At 36.0% G+C, this 25,621-nt stretch overlaps 5 protein-coding genes across 6 annotated transcripts; 1 reads left to right on the plus strand and 4 right to left on the minus strand.

The window, feature by feature from the left end:
• Positions 1 to 1,852: 1,852 nt before the first annotated feature.
• On the plus strand, positions 1,853 to 2,946 carry LOC106376897 (cold shock domain-containing protein 4). Its single transcript, XM_013817024.3, has one exon. The coding sequence runs from the start codon at positions 2,135 to 2,137 to the stop codon at positions 2,720 to 2,722; it is 588 nt and encodes a 195-aa protein (XP_013672478.2). The 5' UTR covers positions 1,853 to 2,134; the 3' UTR covers positions 2,723 to 2,946.
• LOC106415548 (auxin transporter-like protein 2) lies at positions 2,809 to 5,691 on the minus strand. The gene is made up of 6 exons (XM_013856296.3): positions 5,299 to 5,691; positions 5,038 to 5,223; positions 4,830 to 4,942; positions 4,542 to 4,725; positions 4,143 to 4,240; positions 2,809 to 4,001 (listed from the first exon to the last, which is right to left on the minus strand). Exons 1-6 carry the CDS (start codon positions 5,455 to 5,457, stop codon positions 3,287 to 3,289), a joined length of 1,455 nt encoding a protein of 484 aa, XP_013711750.2. The 5' UTR covers positions 5,458 to 5,691; the 3' UTR covers positions 2,809 to 3,286.
• A 9,081-nt stretch (positions 5,692 to 14,772) lies between these two features.
• LOC106415118 (synaptotagmin-1) lies at positions 14,773 to 17,667 on the minus strand. Its single transcript, XM_013855739.3, has 8 exons — positions 17,020 to 17,667; positions 16,857 to 16,955; positions 16,396 to 16,791; positions 16,230 to 16,304; positions 16,049 to 16,125; positions 15,695 to 15,941; positions 15,134 to 15,622; positions 14,773 to 15,046 (listed from the first exon to the last, which is right to left on the minus strand). The coding sequence occupies exons 1-8, from the start codon at positions 17,128 to 17,130 to the stop codon at positions 14,915 to 14,917; spliced, it is 1,626 nt and encodes a 541-aa protein (XP_013711193.1). The 5' UTR covers positions 17,131 to 17,667; the 3' UTR covers positions 14,773 to 14,914.
• Positions 17,668 to 18,912: 1,245 nt separating this feature from the next.
• LOC106413503 lies at positions 18,913 to 21,019 on the minus strand. Of its 2 annotated transcripts, none has more exons than XM_013854268.3 (3): positions 19,886 to 21,019; positions 19,581 to 19,809; positions 18,913 to 19,482 (listed from the first exon to the last, which is right to left on the minus strand). In XM_013854268.3, the coding sequence occupies exons 1-3, from the start codon at positions 20,087 to 20,089 to the stop codon at positions 19,013 to 19,015; spliced, it is 903 nt and encodes a 300-aa protein (XP_013709722.2). In that variant the 5' UTR covers positions 20,090 to 21,019; the 3' UTR covers positions 18,913 to 19,012. The 2 variants fall into 2 exon arrangements, with proteins under 2 accessions (XP_013709722.2, XP_022564686.2); XM_022708965.2 differs by having other exon boundaries at positions 18,913 to 19,488.
• Positions 21,020 to 21,266: 247 nt separating this feature from the next.
• On the minus strand, positions 21,267 to 24,396 carry LOC106413701 (muscle M-line assembly protein unc-89). Its single transcript, XM_013854446.3, has 5 exons — positions 24,075 to 24,396; positions 23,440 to 23,615; positions 23,060 to 23,334; positions 22,354 to 22,971; positions 21,267 to 22,241 (listed from the first exon to the last, which is right to left on the minus strand). Exons 2-5 carry the CDS (start codon positions 23,570 to 23,572, stop codon positions 21,441 to 21,443), a joined length of 1,827 nt encoding a protein of 608 aa, XP_013709900.1. The 5' UTR covers positions 23,573 to 23,615; positions 24,075 to 24,396; the 3' UTR covers positions 21,267 to 21,440.
• Between the last annotated feature and the right edge of the window lie 1,225 nt (positions 24,397 to 25,621).

Consider the following 25,621-nt stretch of genomic DNA (forward strand, 5'->3'; position numbering starts at 1 on the left):
ATTCCTCATTACGAAGCTCTTGTGGGGTTTCCGGTACCAACTTTTCGCATTAAACCACACCTGGCATTCACTCTCAGCATATCTTAGCTCCATAGGATCTATGTCTATTCCCCTAAAAAGTTTATCATTTCGAGCCTTCCTGATATATCATATTATCCAAGGATAAGGGTCTCTGTCAAGCTCTGGTTGAGCAATGTCATTCTTCCTCCAGAAGAGATAGTCCATGTTGGGATAAATGCTAGACAAAAGAAAGATGTCAGGAGCAGATGGTGTTGTTGCTAGGGACCATACTTGTAGAGCTGGAGGGCATTCAAATATGGCATGAGTAGCGGTTTCTTCTGGCTCTCCACATCTTGGACAGTAATTATCGCATCTCATGTTCCGGCGTATTAGATTTCTTGTAACAACAACTTGCCTTGTTATCAGTTGCCACATAAGGTGACATATCTTCTTAGGTGCTTCTACTTTCCAAACAAAGGCTTGGAGTTTGGTTATGCTGGGCTCCAGGATCTGCTTCTCTTCATCATTCCTCATTAGGTTCCGAGCTACCCAATATCCCGATTTAACTGTGTATTGATCATTCTTGATGTAATTCCAGCAGAAAGAATTTCTGTGGTGAGTTGAGATTATGGCCAAACTCTTAATGAAAAATATATCCTTCATCCCACTCCCTTGTGTCTCCATTAATGAGATCACTAACTCTCAAATTTGGATGCAGGACATGAGCAATTGGTGAAGCCGGCCGAGATGGCGTAGTAGGAATCCACGGGTCCTCCCAAACTCTTACATCATATCCATAATAAATCTTTTGTCTAATCCCCAATAGTAGTACTTTTCGTGCCGCTGTTATACAGGTCCATAAATATGATGGGCTACTCACATACTGCAATCGGTTTACTGGTCGCATTTAAGGTGGTATTTCACCATTTAAGATAAAAACAATAGTAAAAACAAATTTATTTAATCTCAAATCCGCAACATTGAAAGATAAGCATTAAGCAATAACTGCTAGGCTATGTTAGTTTTTCTTTTAATTTTAATACATAAACTAATGTACAGTGTATGCTAAAGTTCTCAAAATTAATCTTTTAATACACAAACTAATTATTTAAATACATTAACTAATACTTCGATCAACTTCTGATTATTCTCCAGTTTTTTCTCAATTCGCTAGACCTTTAGACGACTACACATTTTATGCTTATGGCGTTCGGAACAGAGAGTAGATAGAATCATATTAACTGATACACATAAATAAAACTTATTACCAACTACTAAAGACAATAAATGAACAAAACATTAACTAAGCTCATTCAATATATTTCCTTAAAATAAATAATTTAAGAAGCATCGATATGTCCCATCGTCATGTCAATTGGACCATGTGAACGTTACGCTTTTGAGTCTTGACTACTTCTTTGAGGCTTTGACTGAAAGTAATACTATTACTCTTGGAGCGAATCTGTAAATATACTATTATTTGGTACCAGAAGTGAAATATGAAATAAAATAAACGGCACGCAGTTTACGTTCCCAAAAAAGTGGGACTAGTCAAAATATCTGCTTACGTCCGTCAACTTTAATGTTGACTGAACTGGAAAGTAATAAATTGTATAATAATGATTTTGTCTTTCCCAATAGTGCCCTTCACGCTGTTAGATTTTTTCGGGAGAAGAGGATAAGCTTTAAACGATTATTAATCAAAATTCAACGTAGAGATCTGAATCTGACGGCTGATAACCATCCCGCAAAGAATCCATAACAGTCCAGATCGAAGCTGGACCAGAGCTTCCCAAAAAGGAAAAATAATACACACTCGAACTAACTAAACTCGTTAGTAGTTTTTCGAATTAACTAAAATTTCATTGTTATAATTTTTCGAATAACGAAAATTCATCATATTTACAGAAAAAGAAGAAAACAACGAATGAAAAAAAAACCTTTAAAAAAGGGAATATGAAAAGAAATAAAAATGAAAATGGGAATAATAAAAAGCAGACGTGGCAGCGATACCCTAAGCACACATCTGCAGATATAAACAGCGTCTTCCTCACGCCAAGGGGAAGAGATAGAGAGAGATCTGATCTGTGGTTTTGTTTTTCTGAAAGAGAAAGGAGAGAGAGGTTTGATCAGAATGTCTGGGGGCGATGGAAACAACGGTGGAGAAAGACGCAAAGGGTCGGTGAAGTGGTTCGACACCTCGAAGGGCTTTGGTTTCATCACACCCGACGACGGTGGTGACGATCTCTTCGTTCACCAGTCCTCCATCAGATCTGAGGGTTACCGTAGCCTTGCCCCGGAGGAATCCGTTGAGTTCGAGGTCGAGGTCGACAACAGCGGACGTAACAAGGCTGTCGAAGTCACCGGACCAGACGGCGCTCCGGTTCTGGGTAGCAGCGGCGGTTCATCTGGAGGACGAGGCGGTTTTGGCGGCGGTGGAAGAGGTGGAGGACGAGGTGGCGGATACGGTGGTGGCGGCGGCGGATACGGTGGAGGAGGAGGTTATGGTGGTGGACGCGGAGGCGGTGGTGGTGATGGGGCTTGTTACAAGTGCGGAGAGCCTGGTCACATGGCGAGAGACTGTTCCCAAGGTGGTGGTGGTGGCTACGGAGGAGGTGGCGGCGGTAGGTTCGGCGGTGGAGGAGGAGGTGGCGGAGGGAGCTGCTACAGCTGTGGAGAGTCGGGTCATTTCGCGAGGGACTGCACAAGCGGCGGTCGTTGAAGCAAAACAAGTTAAAAGGCGGTTTGTAGAAGGGTAAATCAGTCATCTCGGCGCCTGCTATCTCAAATATCCTAATCATCTATCTATCTTATCTTCTTTTGTTTTTCTATCTCCTCGGTTTTTTTTTCGGTTTATTAGGACATGTTGTTATGGTGTTTGTTATGCGTAAGAAGCTGGATTCGTATTTGCATGTTTTATCAATCATAAGTTTCGAATCGTTGTTATGGTGTTTGTTTTTCTATCTCCTCTATTATATTCCAAGCGTTGCTGCATTTTAATTTCAGTTAAAAGTTTAATCAATCATAAGTTTCGAATCGTTGTAATTTTGGTTGTATCTCTCCAAAGTTCGGTTGTGCTGTTCATTTGTCCTTTACCAAGACTACACAACACTTGTTTATTCCTTAAGTTTGTCTTTTTTTCTTTTTCAACGTCCAAAAGATAATAAAAATTGACAACCATAACGCAACCCAAAAACACACTAGTGCTTTGGTATACAGATCTACTAAAGAAACGAACGAAAATTTTGTGAACGGTGTAATACGCTTTTTATTAGTTGCTTAAGATTCAAAGGCCACGTGTGTGGTTGACGTGAGGTCGATGGCTGATCGGAGGAGGCGATGCCATTACCGGCGGTGGACACTGGTAACATTTTGTGAAGAGGCCGAATGTGTCTATCTGGTGAACAAAATTGATCATACTGGCCCAACCACCGAACCCGAATCCAACAACGAACACCCACACCACAATGAATGCGTTGATGGTGAACGCCCCTGTCCACCTCCCTAGAAACCTCGGCGGCTGCTCCACGGCGTTCTCCCGTGAGGCTGCTGACCGGAACGTGAAGACGTGAGCCAGCGCAGGGATGATGTAGACGGTGAAGCTAACGAGGAGAGATCCCACAGTTGAGTTGATGGGACCGAAGAAAGGGAATACGATTGCCAGAAACCAGATGGGTATAACCACGGGAAGCCTCACGGCGGCTCTCTTACACATGCTCCGGCACTCATGCATCCCTATCAGCTTCTCCCACACGAAGTAGAGAGGCGTGCATGCAAACCCGAAGGTGATGAACTGGTGGATGAGCATGAGCACCACTGCAAAATCACGGTAAAGGTTCTTTGGGAGGAGAGCGAATGCGTTTGAATGGTTTAGAAGCAAATCGCCAAACGCCCAGTAAACCGCAGACGCTGAAGGCAGCGTCAGCGTCAGAACGTAAAGAGTCGCAAACAGGTATATCGACTTGAACTTCTGCGGCTTCCACATGGCATGCATTATTTCTCTGTCCCCAACGACACAAATTCAATTTCATTAAATTGAATAGAATGTTAAAAGACTTAAAGTAAACAAAAAGGAATGGTCCTTTTCATCAATATTTAATTCCGATTATATCCTTATAGCATGGGGGGTAAAAGGGACATACACTGTAACAGCATGTCCACCGAATGTGTAAAGAATGTTTGTGGCCCCTGTGAAGTATAATACCAGCTTGCTTGGTCCCGAATGCTTCACTCCTTCTACCTATTTAATTTTACTAGAACATTAATCATTACATATATATATATATACTCATTATTAATCTTAAACTAGTTCAATTATCTACAAGCAACGACGTATGTGTATAACTCAAAAGTATAGGGAGTTGGGTAAAAGTGGTCCCAATCACATGTTGCTTGAAGCACAAGTGCCAAAAGACACAAGGAAGAAGACAACTTTGTTTATGTTTTTGAGTCCCCTTAAGTTACAACATCACCAGCTAATCTATCTCACCATATGATTATATTAGGAAAAAAAAAAAGAAATAATTTAGTAATTAAATTACCTGACCATGGAGGATGGATGCAATGGTGAGGTACCAAGCAGTGTAAGTGGTCATCAACAGTCCAAGAAAAGACCAGATCCTGTAGTTGTGGAAGGAAGGAATGAATACTGTGGTTGCACAACATGCTCCAAATATGTATGTCCATGTCCTCTTGTCCAGGTTATCATTTATGTAATATATATTGCTGCACATTCGGTCATGAATCCATAAAATCAGTTTCAATATATAGGTATGGTTATCCTCTTTACTGATTAAGAAAACAATTTGTAGTAATTAATTACTACATACCTGGCGCATGCTATGAGTTGAATGACAGATCCAAAGAGAAGGAAGGTGCAGTTGAATGCTAACCCAACATTCCTCCAGTGCTTCCCAAGCAATCCATCAAGAACCTCAAACCACTTCACATTGTTTGAACAACAACAAAAAAACATGTTCTTAAATATATTTAGTTACAAATGAAACAAGATGTAGAAAAAGAGATAGCTATTGTTACTTGAATGACATGGTTTCTGAAGTTAACTTTCTCTCTCTCTTTTCTGGTTCTGTACTCAACGTAGAGAATGCTGATGAGATAAGCAGTCCAGCTACCCAGTAGGCCATAGAAGAGCTGAAACAGAATCCCTGAGAGCATCCCCAGCTGTGAAAATGAGTATGGAAGCGTCAATAGCACTTGCGCCACCTAAAGAACACATGAATGTATCATGTTAGTACAAATAATAGAGAAAGAGAGTAAAAACTAAAACATCACGTATACCTGGTTGGAAGCGCAGCTGAACCAAGCATCATAGACAGAGCCACCATGCCAAAACATGTTGGAAAGTTTAGATTTCATGTCCGAAGCTTTCCCTTCACTCTCCATCTCCACATAGTTCCCAACAACAACCGTCTCCACTGCTTTCTCACCATTCTCCATATTGCTTGTTCTCTCTTTGTGTAGAGACCAACACGAGTGAATGGAGTTAAGAGTGTATATAGATAATATATATATATATATATAAAGGAAGGATAGAAGAGTGTGATTGTGTGTAGACAGAGAGGGAGACACGGAAGTAGTTTTTCAAGGCAAGAGGATGATGGTGAGCAAAGCCCCAAGCAAACTCTCTTTCCCTTTGTTTTTGATAGCTACTTGTGAGAGACTTTGTTTCGGGAGTGACGACATAGAATCAAACTCCTATATAACATAACACTCTCGATTAAAGTATATTTTCCAAACAAAATATCCCAAAAAATAATTTTAAAATAAAGAATAATTGTATTATACCACCAACAATATTACTGTTATTTTACTCATGAAAAGTTATTAAAATTGGGTAGCTTGAAAGTGTAATGAATATGGTTGTTTTCTGTCAAGGGAAGGGACAATCCATTACACAAGAATGATTTCTTACATATTTTCACTAATTTCATGGGAGAAAATACAATATAATTTGAGTCGCCTGGAAATAGAAAATGTGTTTTCTAGGCGAATAAATTATAGTATATAAGAGTATCTCTAAAAGAAACTTTATAACTTCAAATATAGAGTTTTTTGTTCTAAAAAAAAGATTTCAAAACTTCAAATTTAGAGTTTTTAGAATTAAAACTTCATATTTGAAGTTTCATACTCAAAACTCTAAATTTGAAGTTTCATCTTTTTATTTTCATCTAGGTCTTTATAATTAATTATACATCACATTTATGATTCTTAAGTATTTGCTCATTCATAGTTTTAATCTTTAAAACTTTTGTATATTTTAAATATTTCAAATTTATTTTGTAAATTAAAATTATACACATAAAAGTTTTTTAAAAATCAAAATAAGATTTATAATATTTTAAAATTAGAATTAGACAACAAGAATATTACAAAAGAAACTTAATAATTTTTTTAAGAAGATATATACATGAAGACATAATTATTACACAAATTTAGATATTAAAACAACACTAATAGTCTAGTAAATTTTCTCTGGAACTTCTAAAATATTGTTAAAACAAATTTTGTATAACCAAAAGTGAATCATTAATAAAATAATTTTATGTAATAATGTGGTATTTTTTTGTACTTTAATATTTAATTATGTATTTATATTTATAATATTATATTTTAGTATAATATTTTATTAATTAATATTACTATAATATTTTTATATATGTGTTAGTTATCTACAAATTTTTTTATGGATTTATATTAATTATGATAAATATAAGGAACATAGCGTAAATTACAAATAATTTTGAAATTAAATTTGAAAATTTGTTTTGTTTTTGGAGAAAAACACCTTGAAACTTCAAATATAAAATTTGCAAAACTCTATAATAAATAGTCTTTTTTTAGAGATGCTCTAAACTATCGTAATCACATGGGTTTAGCGGCGAGTCATTAGTGATGTTTTGCTCGCACGAGAGGGATTTATTTTCTCGAGCAAATGATTCGTTCACTATTTGTATACTATCCGTTAAATTAAAATATTTTCTAACAAAAACACATTTTCACTTGGCTATGAGTTAAGATGCGATATCTTTAAAAAAGTACTCTTTTATGTATAGATAGATGCTCCCTAGCATGACTATAACTCTTCTGGTATCAATGTTGCGATATGAAATTGTTTTTTTTTTCTTTTCTGAAAATATTTGTAAAAAGACAAAACTTAAAAAGAAACCTCTGCAAAATAGTACATTAATATTCTTCCATGATTCGAACAAAGTTTGTATATCTCGATGATACTTATAGAGTTATGTACTTGTATTTATTGATCAAGATTTTATGGTTCTCTACCCCGGCCCTTCGATGATTTTAATAGGGATACTCATTCTGCACTACAAGACTTACAGGCTACAGCTGTAAATAATGACATCAAACTTTATTGTCTCTTTTTCTATAATCGTATTTCATGCAAGTAATTCTATTTACTTTGTACCGTATCTAATGAATAAAGTAGATGAATGAATGTCTGCACCTTTCGAAGAAGAATGAAGGAACTTAAAAGTCTGTCGCCTACAATTAAGAGAAATCAGGTTTAGTAATTTTTATTATTATTTTTTTTGCTAAATATGTAAATATCATTCGAAAAATAAACAACAAATTTTACAAAGAGTTTTTAACAAAATGTAAAACTTAAAAATTTGGTTTCATGCTAAAAAAGGAAAAAAAACATGGAAACAAATAATAGTACTACCTCTGTTCCCGAAAATAAGATGTTTTAGATTTTTTTCTTGTTCCACAAAGATAGATTTTCTATATTGTTAAGGTATTTTTTTATACTTTTGAGGAACATTAATTGAGAATATTTTTTTTTTTTTTTTGTCATCATTAATTGAGAATATTTGAATTGATTAAATTTAATAGGTGAAAAATTATTGGAAAGTGTATAATAAAGTAAAAAATAAATTAAATTATAAACATTTATTAAATTCTTAATAAACGTGCATACTCTAGAAAGTCTTACTTTCAGGAACAGAGGGAGTAATAGATTACACTCAGAGATGCGACTCCTCTTTGTGTATGAGTTTCTAGTCTACTATTTAGCTTGGAATAACAAGCACGCACAATATTTTTTATTTTTTTTAAAAAAGCACGCACAATATTTTACAAAGCGTAATAACATTTATCTTATGATTATTCAATGTATTTTGTTATTTTTACCTCTAAAATAGATAAATTCTAAATTTTATTCTTCAAAAATAGCAACATCTAAATGTAAAATAAAATATAGAAAATGCTATTTTTTATAAATAGAAGAAAAATAACAATCTTTATTTTAGAGAAATAAATAGAGATGAAATGTAATAGTTTGCTTCTAGTTGAGTTGAAAATGTTATAACATTTTGTTTCGGTTGATATTTCACAATTTATCATTGCAGAAAATATAATCCCCCATCCCAGTTATGTTAGTGTACTAGGGTGGCAAATATAAGAAGCGTAGATAAATGGAATATAGTTTTTGTTAGGTATAAGAAAAATAGATTAGAGGATCGAAATAAAATGATGAAAGGGGAGCGAATCACTCATTGCTAGGAAACAAAGCGTGGTCGCTTTTATAATAAGAGGGAAGCTCGCTTTTATCACATGCCCATTCCCCTATCTGAACTTTGTGCTGCTTTCTTCTTTACTATTATTCTCAATTTTAAATCATTTTTGCTTTCTCCATGAACTAGTACTATTGTTTTGGTATATATATAGTACACATCAGAAATATTTGAGCTTAATGAGTATTATTTCTTAATTGTCCAATAAAGAAAAGAGTATTTGCACTCTACACATACACATTATCACCTATTTAACTATACACACATTTTGGGTCCGTATTGTTTACATCGAAATTTCTCTGACCCTTTTACCCCTATACCATTTCATAATTAAGCTACACTTTGCCTTCTAACTAAATCAGTTTCTCTATATTCTCATTCTGATAAACTATCGTTACATAAAACCTACAACTTGTGCTATTTTATTATTTTAGAATTTTGTTCCTGTAACTTAAAACTCTCTCATTTCGATTTTTTTCTCCTCAACTAAAAATTTCTCGAATTTCAAATTCCAGAAACCATGTTCATACCCAACCACTCATCACCACAATCCCAAACAACCGAGAGAACCACTTACAAGCCCACGAGCTCAAAGTCGCCACCACCGCAGCAGTTAACAAAACTCAATCGGCGGCTTGAACATGAACATGGAAGTGAGCGGCTGAAGAAGAGAAAAGGTAGACTGAGGAAATACAGACATAAAAGTGTGGAGCGTCACTGGATTTTTGTACACGGACCTTCTTCTTTCACCATTAGCCAACCTAGTGGAGACAGTGGTGGCTCCAGCGGAGGGGTAGCCCCGCTTACTGGTAAGAACAGGTTGGGTAAGAAGATGAGAGGACGACCAACAGCGATTTATAACAGTGACACATTTCAGATGTTGTCCTTTGTTTCTAGTCTTTTTGGTGATTCAATGTGATCATTTTTTTTGCAGGAGATTCCTCAGAACAGCTCTTGCCTCTGATCTGCAGAAACCAAGTCACGAAATGGAATCAACTAAAACTTGTTAATCAATTTTATATCATGGCAATGTGAAATGTAGTCAGCTAAAACTTGTAAACCAACGTGAACAGATCTTTCTTCGAGTCAAGCAAACACATAATGTGGCCTAAAAATTTTGAATATCTTTTATGATAATCAGCATTATTGCTTATGTCAACAACTGTATTTGTTTAAAACACAAAGTTAAATTAATTTATAGGTGCTTAACCATATGTATTTTGTCGTTAATCAACTTTATATCATGTGAAACAACTATTGTGGACACAACCATAAGTGTACTTGTAACTTGTCATTAGTATGGATAACCGGCTAAAAAATGTGTTATCCATGTATAGGATCACTAATGACAGCTACTGCATGTCTTACACTTATAAATTTGTGAAGATAGTCATCTTTCTTTACGGTTGTAGCTGGCCAACTAAAATGTTGCCTAAGACATAGCCAACTTAGTACTTGGCCGGCTAGATTTCAGTTTACATAGTCAAATAGAAAAATATCCGATAGCAAAAACTTATTATAATTGAACATAAATTCTATCATCGGAGTTAGCCGGGTATTATTGTAACTATATCTGCCGGTCTGTTTTTTAACCTGAAAATAAAACAATAGAGTAATTATATTGTAACTATATCTGGCTAATATATTCATTATACATTTTTTCCTATTTGTTTAACTTATATCCGGCTAATATTGTATTTATATCTAACAGACTCTTTGGTATACAATCCAGCCGCTGCCGGAGATCCATTTCAAGACCCACCATTGTCCTCGAACAGGAGCTTACTCATCGATCCCAGCAGTTCAAGCACCAACAAGCCCTCCCCACCATAACGACTCACCGCTTTCCCCTTCACCATCGGTCGAACACTCAGAACTCCAAGAGGTCGCAAGGAAGGGACTGAGACTGCGCAGTCAAGACAAATCTTAGAACCGGATCTCGTCCTCTAAAGATCCGGACATGCATGACCACCGCCGCAAAACCACCACCTGGACAAACTGGAAACGACGACAGCAAACAAGCACCACCACTTAGGCCAGCGAAAGACCTAAAACTAAAGATGAAGCTCCGGCCATGAACAAGAAAGAAAGAAAATGAAGAGACCCTCACGGAACCAGTACCGGTGCTAGAACACCGGCGACCGGAGTGGCCGAGATCTGACCGGAAAAGGGGCTGCGCTTCTAGAGAGACGTTAGAGAGAAAAGGGGGAGAGAGGAGAGAAGAAGTAAATATTTTACCAGAAAAATAAAAAAAATTGTGTATATCTGAACTAAATCTAGACAAAATCTTAATAACCTTATGAGTTATGACCTCACTAATTTCTGCGGGAATATAGTATAGGGTTACTATGGTAATATACTTTCACTCGAAGAATACGCCAGCCCCCTAGAAAACAATGTTTTGTGTATTTACCTAATTTGTCGATCTTTTATGGTTTTTGAACAAATTAACTCAAGAAAAGAGAATAAACTCAAATTTTTCTGCATATTAACAAATTATAAAAGAGACTATTTTTATGGAACAGCACATTATAATAAAATTAACAAATGAATATATTTAACAAATAAATAATATTTTAACAAATAATAACTAGGTCACCATCATGAATGGGATTCCGACCATAACATATGGTCGGCAGATTTAATATATTAATTTATATGAATTTACACAAATATTAAAGATATATTAGAATTTTCAAAACAACCTGTTAATATTATTTATTATCTAGTGATTTTGGTTGTGATGTTTTCATATATCATTTATTTTATTTTTTAATAAAATGAACACATATCAAAACAAAATAACAATATGAAGTATTTTTTTTTTGGTTGAAGATTCTCCAAGATTTAAACCATCAGAAATCAGAGAAATAAAGTGATGCATTGAAAACTGGAATTGAGTTAGGAAAAGAACAGAGAAAAAATTTGTATGACTTCAGATCCGGTCAACTGATGGATCATACAGTGATACAACCACTTCATTTTTAAACAATCTCATGTATATTGGTGTGACCACACCACCAGAAAACAAGGGGCTTAAGATAAAGTGACATTACCCATCAAACTATATATGGTAGCGGATAACCAAATATTTATAAAGTTAGTCCAGAAAACATATTTTTATTTGAGAAAGAGTCCAGAAGCCATATTAAACAAGTGATGGTGGAAATTCACATAAACTAAATACATGTAATGTTAAAAAATTTCGTAAACTAAAATGTAATATTTATTCACAAAATTTGTAAAATAGTAAAGTCTAGTATATCACAATGTAAAAAAGTAGGTGAATTTGTTTTATGTTTCATCGTTATGGTTTGGGACAAAAATTTAATTCTAGTATATCACAATGTAAAAATAAAGTCGGTAAATTTGATTTATGTTTGATCGTTATAATTGGGAAAAATATTATATGATTTTTTTCACAATAATTATATTTTAAAGATTTAATGATTTTCACACCTCTTTTAAAAACAATGGTAGTTTAATCTACTCAACTCTCCAGTGCCGGCTTTCCGTCAGTGTTGTGAGATGGCTCATTCTTTTTCTCTTCGGTTCGAATCCGGTCTTACATGTCATCTCTCTACAGTTCCGGTGTCCTTTTGAAAAACGGCAATGGTGTAACGGTGGTTGCGGCAGACACAAAAGTCTAAAAAATTCCAGCTCGTATAGGTCTTACGACGAAGTTGCCAAAAAAGAAAGACTAAACTGGAAAAATGTCTCCTCGTCACGTTGGCCAGGAGATTGCTGTTTGGAATGTGGCTCGAGTATCAGACCAAATTCCTCTTCTGTAAGTTTTGGACAGTTCAACAGATGACGTCACTGAATGATTGCCTCAGCTCTCGTTTATGTACTTGGTATCTTATATGTTCAAATTAACCTTAAACAACTCTTTCAAATAAAGATCAAATTCACAACGGTGGTTACGGGTTGGCGGATACACATAATTATAATTTGACTGACCTACACATGAACCACATAAAATAAAATCAACCCATATCCGTAATTTAAAATTTTCAAATCGATCAAACCACACCTGCATTGCAGCGGATTAAATAGGACAAATCCGCAAATTATGAATAAATTTTCCAGTTTTATTTGAGAGAGAAAAAGCCCTCTAATTACTCTTAATATATTTTTCTTTAACCACACAAGTACATTTTTTCCCAAAGTTGGTATTCATATAGAAATTTTTGTTTATAGACAAAAGAAAATAGTTAATTAGAAAAAAAAGAAAGAAAAAAGAAGAAAATAGTTTATTATCTTAGGAGTAAATATGAGCGCGAGAGTTTATTACTTTATACTCCTTCCGTTTCATATTAAGTGTCGTTTTAGAGAATTTTTTTCGTTACAAAATAATTGTCGTTTTCGATTTTCAATGCAAAATTTATTTTTCTATTGGTTGAAATATGGTTATGTGTATAAGTAATAGTGTTTTTTAATGGGAAATGTACAAAATTAATTGTTTCTTTAATCCGTGTGCCGAAACCTAAAACGACATTTATAATGAAACAGAGGGAGTATATGTCTTGTTCTCTTTGGTCTGAAACTGATCAGACCTGGTCAAACCAGAAGCTCATTTTTAATCAAATTTTGTGAGCCCATAGATGTTAATATTGCCTCCTGTGCCACGCTTTTTAGCACAGAACAACATATGTTGCTCCTTCATAATTTAGATTCCCATTGTTTGTCATCAACCACAATCATTTTCAATGTTACTTTTGTCCTCTTTTTTACCAGACGATTTTCGGAGATGATTAAACAACTTATTCGTTTGTTTCTTACAGAAACATCATATGACTATATTATATTTTACAGCTTTACTTTTTGAAAAACTTCATGGTCAGTTAAAACTTAAAAGGTAACCTATGGATTGTGAAAATAAACCCAAGTATCATAAAAAACAATGTTTTACGTTTTCTTCTTTTTGGTCATATAACAATTAACACTGACACAAAACTTACCCAAAAAAAAGTTGTGCATATTTATAATTGCTGTGATTTACTACCAACTAGTATTGAGTCTATGCTATGCATGAAAATATTTTCGATTATAAATTAAACCACATTATAATTATATATATAGCTAAAATAACATGCATTATTTAACTTTGATTTATTAGAAGGATATGCATATATATATAAGAAAATATTAGCACATTTATCATTAATTAACCACAAAGATACTATATAATTAAAATGAAGTTAGGTTTGTTTAAATATTTTTACATTGATCTTAATTAGCTTGTCTGATATAAATATTAGTTTAAGGTTTTCTTGTTTTACCTATTTATGTTTTTTTTTTGTTTTCAATATTTTTTCTAATTTTTGACCTGCAATTTATGTTCTTTGGCTACGTTACATTTAGTAATTCATACAGTATTTCCATTTACAAACAAAACTAGTACTATGAATCTAAGGAAAACAATGAAAAGAAAATAGCTTGTAATAGATAATATGTGATCTTTATCACTTAATGTATGCTACTATACCTTTTAAATCTAAATGACATAAATGATAAACTTCCGTCAGACATAACTAAACCATGAAAGTAGAGCAAATACTTTATTGGCACGTTTATTAAAAAACATAGTAAAATAATTATACATATAAATGGATATAGTTAAGAACACACAAACAGAACAAAAAGAAGCATTATAGAAGACAACAAATACCTTGTATTTTGATACTAAAGAAGTTCAAAGGAGATACTAACACGTAGAGGAAGCAAGCCTCATAGCCTCAATCAATCTATCTCAGTCAAAGAAAGGTTAAGCTTTGATCTCTTCTTGTTCTGCTCCTAAAAAATGAGCATTCTTTCACATTTTGTTTTTGATAGATATAAGAATATGAAAAAGTACACAATTGTAATCTTGGGTAGTGTAATGGGTTTGAAGAAACTGTCTTACTGTTGCTTTTTTTCTTTATCTAAATTATTATATGTCTAAATTAATTTTTCTTTAATTTTGTTAATATTTTATTAGGTGGCACAATATGATGTGTCGTTTCTCGACCAGCCTACAAATATTAGTATTTTCTTTTATTTGTTGTTTCTCTTAAATTTATAAAATATTCGCACAGGAAAGTGACGTCTAGCCAACATAATAAACTTATAGACCGTCTTGTGTCATGGATTTTTTTCTTTTTTTGGCTTTTGTAAACCGGTTAGGGGGGAAATAACGAGCAGTAGAGTTGCACTACCGAATAGCATATACGAGACGAAAGACGCAAACATGTAAATAAAAAAAGGGCTTCGCAAATCTGATGTCTGGTTTTAAGAGTTAAAGGCCCGTATTGTACAACAACAACTTAACACAGAGTTTTAAAACATCAAACCAATTCTCTTCTCTCTTCTCGAATCGAAATCTAAGAGGTGGTTCGCCACTCGAGCTCGATTTGGATCTTTCCGTTCTTGGAATCGATAAGGTGAAACTTTTGGTTCATCCTTTTGTTGTTCACCACGTCCACCACCGGAATGTCCACGTACCCCAGTGTTTCCTGCCCATCAAAACAATCCACATTTTTTTTAGTTTTAGAACAGCCAACCACACCTTACTGTGGGTTATGAATATTGTGTTATGTTACCTTGGGATGCAAGAGACCTATCCTTGAAGAGGTGCTCAGTACTTCCACGTGCAGCTTTTCGCGCACCGGAGGCTCCTCGAGCATGAAGGTGAACTCCTCCTCCCACCTCGGGTCTCTGTTCTTCTTCACGTGCTTGGTTTTCCTCTCCTCTCCTTTGAAATAGATGCGCACGTAAGGGTTGGTATGGTGCTTGCCTTCAACGTCTTCAGCCGAATGCACTATCACCGCAAGCACTCCTCCACCAGCCGGTGTGCCTTCCGGAGCCTTCTGCACTGATTGCGATTCTTCGAAGCCCTTTGGCATTTCTTCCTCTGTGAATGGCTTATACAAGAGCTCAACCTCCAGCTTCCCCCTATCCTTGTCGGGCTGCACTCCTTCTTCAGCCCCCTCCATAGTCTTGCGCAGTTCCAAAGTGAAGGTTTTGTGTTCGTTAGGCACCATTTCTTTCAGCGGTAATACATTCATACCCATCTTATCGTGCTTTCCAAGCTGCATCATCGGAAATACAAAATATTAGCAGACAGATAGATACATTATTCTACTGCGGATTAGCTTGTTTACCTGTTCCCAGTCATACACGCTGAACTCGAGGACCTGAGTCTGGGGATCTCTGACAGAGAATTTGTGTTCCTCGTTCCATTCAGGGTTCAAATTCTTGTGTTTGACAGTGGTCTTCTTAGACGGAATCTTGTCTTCAGAGAGCTTGATCTTCACGTATGGGTCTGCCCCACCCATCATATCTTTCTTCCGCAGCCCAACAGCCCTCACGACTTTCACATGGACGATTCCAACCGGCCTTCTAAACGCTCTGTACATTATAAATTAAGATTTGCTAAGCATCAATCAAATGTTTAAGACATGGACTGATCATAATTTAAAAGAAAAAAAGAAGGAAGATATGGCATATATATATACTTGGCAGGGTCTAGGATTGGAACTACAAGGGTCTTAGGCCAGAGATACATGTTTGCAACTTGATCCTTGATTTGCTCCTGAAACAGTTAACGGAAAATTTGATCCAAGAGAAACGTAAGAGAGCTACAAACACCAAATAAGAGTGATCTCCAAACCCTGATGGATTACGCCAAGAGAATACCTGGACAAATCTGTAGAGGCCAGGGATAGACATAAGATCTGCTCCACCAAGCTTAAGCCCAAAATCAACGTGTGGCTGCAAAGACAAAAGACAATAGCTCAACCAAAGTTGTGACTACTAGTGGAAAAAGAAAAAAAAAGTGACAATATAAAGAAAAAGGTTGAACCTTTTCCATAAGAGAGACATAGATAGTGGCAAAACAAGGAAAGCTGGGGACTAAGGGCTTGAGAGTGATACGAGGCAGTGCAAAAACTTGGAGATCAACAACCTGAACGGTAGCCTTGAGGCCGAAAGCCTTGACAGCGAGCAAGACATTGGGATTAGCAGCCCATTTCAAGCAAGGCTCCATAATGAGCTCCTTCTCGTCAGTGAGGTAAACCTTCATCCCTTGGAAAGTGGGAGGCAAGGAGCCGAGAGTGAGAGTCTCGAAATCGACGGAGTCGATCTTGTACTTGGGAATCTGCTCCTCGATGATGGGCTTGGCAATGTTCCTGGCCGTCTTGCAGATGGCCTTGTCGAGGTAAGGCCACATGTACTCGAGGAATTTGTTAATCCAGTCAACCTAATAACAAAAATCAATCAATTGAGAGAATCAAAAAGGAAATGCATAATTGATGATTGACGTACACGGTCGAAGTCGGGATTCTTGACCCAGAGGGGGATCTCGGGAAGCATACGGAGCATGGATTTGGGATCTTGCTCTGCTATCGATTGGATTTGAGGATCCTGAAACAATTTGTGTGTGTGTGTGATTAAGCGAATCTCATAAAGGTTTGAATCGAAAGCGAACCTTGACGTCGTTGGGCTGGAGGTAGACGAAGAGGAAGTATCCGATGACGAGCCCCATCGATATCCCTATCCCAAATCCGCATAACCCTAGAATCGTGCTGAAGAACCCCATCGATTTTCCTTTCAGATCCCAAAAACAAAAACAAAAACAAATTTCTTCCTTCCTCCGTCCGATCTAATCGGTAGAGCTGCTGAGATGCATAATTTTGAAGAAGAAGAAGACGTGTTTATTTAACAGATGTCGGCAGAATATCGTCTGAGAAGCGGAGGAGGCAAAGTAATGTGTGTGTGTGTGTGCGCACAAAAATCTACGCTCTCTCTCTCCCCCTGTTTATTATTTTATTGTTTGTTAGGGCATGATTATAAATTATTTCTTCGAATCATCGCTAGTCTCTTTGGGAAAACCAAATCTCTTTCCTTGTTATACGTTTCTCTTTTGATATATTACTATTATAGTCTTCTAATTTAACAAACTCTCACTCCTTTTTCTATCACCACCTTACATCCAAAATCAATTAATTCGCCAATCTTATGGCTTTTAACGTATTTAAATAAACATACATGAATGCTAGCTACTACTACACATGTCTTCTCCTTTTTTCTGGTCACGAAAAGATATGAAAAGAAGCTGTTTGGGAAAGAAACAAAAACTTTACGGGGCCGTTTTTGGAAATGTTTTTTAAAATGAAGGGCTTGGACTACAACGTGACATACATTTGAGCAGTAAGCATCTGAATATGGGCCAGCATTTGTGGGCCAAGGTGCATGTCTATGGATAATCACATGACGTGTTGCGCTCTTAGCTGTTGGTTATGTGGTCCTACGTAGAGTTGAACGCATCTGTCCACTACTGCACATCGTTAAGAGAAACCAATATGGCTTTGCCGACACTTTCCTATTCCTTCGGTTTACTATTTTAACATCTCTTTTCTATCCCGGCCACTATCCCACGTGGACAAGCTCAATAGGTCCACCTTGTGGCTTTTGGAAATTCGGTTGTTTAAACCAAGACAACACTTCTCTTACAAGTAGAAGAATGAGACTGAAAAGCGCAATAACTGTTTTTTGGTCTTTTTAATTGCTCAGTTCGCAAGAACCGCAAATTGTTAAGCATAATAGCATCATCGCATTTCTTGCACAGACTGCGCCAGACAAGTTTGCTACATCTGCAGGTGAGCTCAAAGCCCGAGTATGTTAATGCTATCGAAGGCCAAAATTTAAAACCTAAAACCAAAAACTAATTAAGGCCTGATTTGTACCTTTATATCTTTGGCTTTAGAAATTAAAGGAGTTGATTGGTTGTGGCCGTGGATGCCGTAGAAATCAAAAATTTCGTTTAAAGTTATATATATCATTTCTTTTAAAAACCTACAGAAAAAAAAATCTTTAGAAAATACAATAATACATACTTGTAGAGAACCTTGTTTCTAAAGCAAAAATTTAATGTTTTAGAAAATTATAACAAAAAAAACTACAGCAAATAAATCTACCGATTATATTCTACAGCTAAAAACATAAAGCTACAACACTGATCAATCACCCTAAACTGTGAATTTTTTAACTGCAGTTTTATTTTGGCTGTAAACTTATTTCTAAAGATATCCAAATCGCTAAATAAATAGAGTAGAAAACTTGATTTCTAAAACTAATATATTTATTTTTCTAAATTATTGGCCGTAGATTTATTTTTTAAAACTAAATCGTGATTGCTTTGTATAAAAAACTATTTTTAAAAAGAGGAGCATTCTAAAGCACCCAGATTACTTACCAATCATCTTCTAAAAACTGCATACTTCATCTTATATCCACTCAGGATTTAATATTATAAGATTTAATTGAGATAAGCGTATATCAAAAAAATTATCAGAAGCAATAATTAAATTATTTTAGTTAGTAAAACTTAACCAACAAGCTCCTTAAAAACCAAGAAAGGAAAGAGACAATGAAAAGTGTTCAAAAAAAAAGGAAAGAGAATGAAATCAAGTCATATAATATTAGTTATGCTGATTGCAATACAAGAACGGGAGGGAGGCAAGATAGTCGGCATTGTCCTCCTCCCATTGCTGAATCCGGGCATCCACCAACTCTCCCGTTGCACGAGACTGCTCCTCCGCTGCGTTCTCCGCTTCCACCGAGATTCGCCGCACTTGCTCCCTCAGCTCGACAAACCCCTCTACATCCTCCCCCCTTATCATCCGCCTCTTGTTTTGGCCTTCTTGGAAGATAAGATAGGTCTCGAGGGCTTTGTCGGCTGTAGTCTTCGCTTCTTTGTAGGTTTCTTGGATGGCAAGGTAGGTCTCTTGGGCCTTGTCGGCTGTAGTCTGCGCTTCTTTGTAGGTTTCTTGCATGGCAAGGTAGGACTCTTGGGCCTTGTCGCCTGTAGTTTTCGCTTCTTTGTAGGTTTCTTGCATGGCAAGGTAGGACTCTTGGGCCTTCACCTTCTCCACTTCCTTGTGCACATCACCTTCATCTTAAGTTAATCAGAGACGGCATACATTAGCATATACGAAATTAAAAACAATAGTAGGTTTTGTCACGTGTATATTAGTAACATATAATCACCGGTGAAAATCGGAGTCTCAACATTGCGAGATTGAGGAGGAGGTAGTACGGCTTGATGAGATCTAAGGAAGTAGTCAGCGATGTAGATGGAATGGATCACAAGGGAGAGGGAAAGGGTGAGACGCCAAAGGAAGGTGAGCTCAAAGCCTCCAACCAACAGTTTGGAATACTCGAGGCCTAAGTAAAACGTGGTGCGGTCCAATAGAAATAACCAGAATCCACCAATACCCTAATCAAACAGATCAACATGTTAACTGTGCCACAACAAGTGATACAAAAAATAGAGAATATATATATGAACTTACAGAGGGTCCAACGGAAGAGAGATTAGGGTTGAAGAATAAGAAGAAGGGTAAAGCCAAAAGAGTAGTGGAGAGAATAAGAGGGACGATGAGGCCACAGACGAATGTGGGAAATACGAAAACCAGAAAGAGAAACAAACGCTCTATCCAGAACAAACCATTTACTTCTCTTCTCCACTCCTCCCTTTCTCCATCGACCCTATTCATCTTCCTCCTAATATCTTCCTATTTCTTTGTTTCTTTTTGTTTATGAAGTATCTTTATATCTATATATTAAGAATCAAAGTTCCAAGATTTTTTTTTTTTTTAAATCCTACCTAACCTAATTGCTATAAAGTTGGATACAAGATCAGATTCGCGGCTTTGATTAGATTTTTTTAATAATAAATTTTGATAAATAACACCCTCTCGTTTAATTTTTCCCTTTTTCATTTATACATTGAGTTTTTATAAGAATTTTTTTTCCTTTTCATTAAACCGTGCATATAAGCATAATTTTTATAATTATTTATTAATATATGTATTATAAATTTAAAAGCTATCATGATAAGTTATTGGCTATGTTCTCAAAAAATTTTAAACCGAATATCAATTTATTTATATAAGATAAATTTTTATCAAAATATATATATTTGTTATTGCGTTAATGTTTTTTTGGAAATTCTCAGACATTATAAATATTTGAATATTACTTTTACACACTGCACCCAATATTAATAATAAAACTAATCAGTAAAATTTTGACATCACTGAATATTTCCTTTTCGATTATACAAAATTCAATTTTTACTTGATTAATATGTAATTATGCATTTTTTGTTTCTTACTTTTAAAAAAAATGTATATTTTCCCAATAAAAACACAATAATAGAGTAATGATCTTTTTATTTATAATATACATATTTATTTTTGGGTCAATTTGTATTATATGAATTTAAAATAATTATCTAATCTAATAAATAAATCTAAAAATTCATTACGAGTATCATATCGTGGATAATAAATAAATATGATAGATAACTTTTTGAAATCACTGTAGCATTTTCAATTATACAAAATTCATTACTTGATTAATATGTAACTATATATCTTTCTATTTCTTAGCTTTTAAAATGTTATGATTGAACATATTCTTTTTGGATAACAACACAATATATAAGTATTATTTTATTTTTTTTAATATATATTTTATTATTTTAGCTTCATTTTATTAATTTATAATCAATTATCTAATCAAATCAATAAATCTAATAATTTATTAAGGGAATCATTCCACGAATATATTTTTCGTTTAATTAAGGCATTATGGTTTTATTAGTTTTTCTGCGTTTCATTTATCTCATAAGCTGTTGAAAAGAGATAAATATACATAGAGCAGGACGTGTAGAAAACAGATAATCACATATACACAGTAAACTCTAACTAAAAGCCAAAAACAGATAATCACAAATGCTTATTTTGCGGCTAGCTAGGCTTTGTCTTGTCACTCACACGCGATGAACAAAAAGAATGATCGGATGCATACGCAACGCCAAATGAACAAGAAGTAATTGTTTGGTCACAAGAGAACATATTTACCCTGAAACTTGTCCACCTTGGAACTCAGAAGCGCCAAGCTCTTGTCAAGACGCGCTCGTCTCATACCAAGACTACCCAACTTCCCAGCCATCTCCGTCGTTCTCTCCCTCCACTCCTTCAACTTCTTCTCCTTCTCCTTCAGCTCCTTCCCCTCTCTCTCCATTTCTTGTCTCACAAGCAACACTTCCCCTTCCCACACCTCTCTCTCCACTCTGCTCCTCTCGTGTTGGTCGTAGTGCTTCACCGCCTCGACTATTTCCTCCAGGACGGGCGTGAGCCAACCTGCCTTGATTTTCACCGACTCAACGTCTCTAACAATCGCTAGCATTTCCACCACGCGGGACTCCTTGAGATGCCTCAAGGGAGTCGTTTGGAGTTCGTAAACAACGGAGGCAAGCATCTCGAGGTAGTAGGATCGCGCGGCAAGCGAATGAAGTTTAGTACCGGATGCAATGTCGCCGTGCTTGTCGAGGATTTGGTAAAGAGTGGCCGAGACGCTCGCTCGGACTTTGTAGTGTCCCACAGAAACAATAGAGTCAGATACGATGGACTGGATCTCGTCATTCTTCTTAGTTATTATTATTCCTTTCATGCGGGAGATTTCTGAGAGACTGAAGCTCTGCGATTCATCTGGGAGCTCTGGCGGCTCCTTGTCTTGCTTATCGTCGTGATCATCATCATCCACAAATGAAAATTTATCATCATCTGAGCTAGCCGACTCATCAAGTTGATCAAAACGTTCTTCCTGTTTGGTAGGAGTTTCATATCCCTTGCGACTAGGCTGAGGTAAGAATTAGCAAAAATATGAATATATGATTATTGGCTTCGGCTCCGAACCTCCTGATATTAAAAAAAAAAATGAAGATGTGAAGGTAGAGGGTAGAGAGCAGTACCGTAATGGGTGGCCTTTCTTGAGGTGACCTTTGACCCATCTCAAACGACCTTTGTTGGTTTTGTGAGATCGTCTCTCTGTGACGAGGTGATCTTCCTCTATAGACTGCAGTCTTTGGCCTACTTTCATGTGTTCTTGGCCTTGTTTCTACGGTCCTGGTCTGGTGTTCCGGTGTCCTAGGCCTAGTTTCAGCACAGTCAAGAGATCTGTGGGATATGGGCTGAGTTTGTGGAACCCTAGTACTGGGTTCCGGCGTCTTGGACCGCATTTTTGGTGTCCCTGAGGATGGTTCAAAGTAGGTAGGTTGAGGCTCTGGGGTCTTGGACCTTGGCCCGGGGGATCTTGCCATGAACTCAGTCGACCTTCCCCTGTGTTGTGCAGTCTGCTGCCTAGTTTCTGGTGTTTGGGGCCTCCTTCCTATTGCAGAAGACTCATGTATGGGCGTCTTTGGCCTAGTTTCTAGGGAAATTGGATCCGCCTGGTGCGCCCACGGCCTAGTATCAGAGACGCGTTGGGGTGTACGGGGCCTATGCTGAGGCGTCCTAAGAGGGTGTTCAGGCGTCTTAGGACGAATTCCAAAAGGCCTTGGAGAGTACATATCATCATCCTCACCACCACGCTGATCAGTCCGAAAACAAACTTACATATATGAGTGAGAGTCTCAAAGAGAGTGCTTAGCTTTTCTTGATAAGAAGAATGGCCCTTACCTTTCTTGCAAAATAGTCTCCTCCTGAATATCCAGCCAGAGTAGGAGACATGGGGAGCGAGTCCACACTGGTTGCAGCCTCGTTCTTGAGTTGGGATGGGAGTCCATGTAGCGGGGAAAGGCGGCTGAAGAAGTTATTATTGGTGTGTTCAGTGGAAGATGGACTGTTTGACTCAACCTTCTTTTTGGCGGCGAAGAAGCTGGGCAGAGGCGATCTGCTTCCACGAGCGGGGCTGCCTGTAGGAGTGTCCCTACTTGGAGTTCTCTTACCAAACCCTTGACAAAAATAAAACAAAGTCTCATCAGAAAGTCTTGATGGCAACTTTGACCCAGTCAATAAACAGAATACGTAAAGAAAGAAAGAAAAACAGTTTTGCATACCAAAGATCTTCTTCTCCTTCTTGTAGACATTATCCACCGAGTTTAATTTATCTAAACAAATAGCAGTACACTCATGGAAAGGATTGCCTGCGTTGGAGCAACCTTGAATTACTTTCCCAGATACCAATTCCATCTCACAACAACTCAGGAAGTTCTCTTTAAGTTAAAAAAGGATCCTGTCATACAATAACCAAAAAAAGGAAAAAAAAAAAAAACTGGTCAGATCCACCATATAAACAAAAGAGACCCACCAAAGCATATCATACAAAGAACGGAGTCAACGCTTTTGATATAGTGCAAAGTACAGAAAATGATTGATGGATTTCTTCTTCCTCTTAATTATGTTTCTAAAAAGACAGGATTGACAATCCATCTTCCATGAGTTGGTTTAATTAGCACACATATTTGAGTCAAACATGAGACAACACTAATCAGATCGACTGTTATGTTGATCAATTTCAAAATATCACCATCCTATTATATATATTTTTTTTTCCAACAACGAAGTTAATTTAAAAGGTTTTGGTGTAAGATCCAACTACCAGATTAATCTGCAAATAAATGGCATGCAAACGTTTGTAGTATGTATAGAAAGAGGGGTCAAGTCAACAGAGACATGGATGGGAATGGGATACCTTGTGAAAGATTGAAGATGCCCGTTGAAGAAGAAATGAAATGAAATGATTTTAATTTTTAAGTTATCTTTAGAGAGAGAATGAAGCAAGCAAGCTGGTATGTATTTTATATATAGGCCTCTAACACATCTTCGCTGACTTTGACCGCCGATAAAATATTATTAACAGTTTTAAGCTTAATCCAGACTTGGTCAATTCGCCATTTCTTTTAATAATTATATTTATTTCTTGTCAAAGTACAGTACGTCGTCGAAGGTCAGGGACGACTCGAGAAAGTCAATGCGTTCTGTTAAAATTTATATAACATCTAATCGTATAAAGTCGATCTGTTTAGAATTCATATAACCATTATTAGTCTTCTGTTTTTTTTTTTTGGCAAAAAAATTCTATTACTCAAACTTGAAGCGGAATAAAATAACTAACTTCGTGTAAGTCTTCTGTTATAACAAAGAAAAAAGAAAAGTAGATATTTGTCGAGGTAGATATATACGTATTGGATTCAGTCTGGCAAAAAGTTGGAGACATTTCGTCTTGCAATGGCCGCTGACTATGAAAACGTGTTTTTGTTTAAAATAATATCTGGAATTCAACCCCCACTTAAAAAAACCACATTAACTGCTCTCATGCAAAACAGAAGACACTACAATAATATAAAGAGACCGCTAGTCTCATACCAAGCAAAAGAAACTTCAGAACATTGGTTTGTGTTCTCTAACAAATTTCCCAAAATATGACCAAAGATATAACAAATTTTCTAATTACGTAAACACCACCTGTTTTTCTCTCTGTATATTATTTCTCAGTATTATATTTGCGTAATGCAGTTATTTTATATTAATGTTAAGATTTCGTACCTGTTTCAAGAATACATTGTCATGAGGTGAATCTCTCCCATTTAAGTCTTGATGTCAATATTTTTGTTTTCATGGATGGTAAATCAGAATGACTGAGGGGCACTCTACAGTGTTCTATGAATTTGCTCATACGTTAGGGCAGTGTATAAATATTGCTAAGGGCATCTCCAACTCCACTCTATATTTTACTCTATAATAAAAAAAAAAATACTCCAATAATATTCTATTTTTTACTTTATAATAGAGTAAAAAATAAGTTTATTCTATATATAGAGTAAGTTGTTGTTTTTTTGTTCATCACTCTAAAATATAGTACCAGTGGAGTATATCACAACTCTACTACAGAGTTACTCTACAGAGTTACTCTAATTTAGAGTGAAAAACAAAGTGAACGGTCTAAGACCATCTCCAATAGTCCTCTATAATTTCCACTAAAATAGAGTAACTATTATAGAGTTGGTTTTGCTCCAATGGTTAATTCTATAATAGAGTGGAATATAGGGTAATGTTATTTTTTTACTCTATATTTGGAGTAGAAAAGCAACATTCATCTATATTTCACAATAGCAACTCTATAATAGGGTTACTCTATTTTAGTAATAGAGTTACTCTATTTTAGTGAAAATTATAGAAGAAATTATAGAACACCATTGGAGATGCCCTAAAGGCATTTCCAACTTCACTTTATTTTTC

This window comes from Brassica napus, chromosome C8 (assembly GCF_020379485.1).
Source record: "Brassica napus cultivar Da-Ae chromosome C8, Da-Ae, whole genome shotgun sequence".
Taxonomy (NCBI): Eukaryota; Viridiplantae; Streptophyta; class Magnoliopsida; order Brassicales; family Brassicaceae; genus Brassica; species Brassica napus.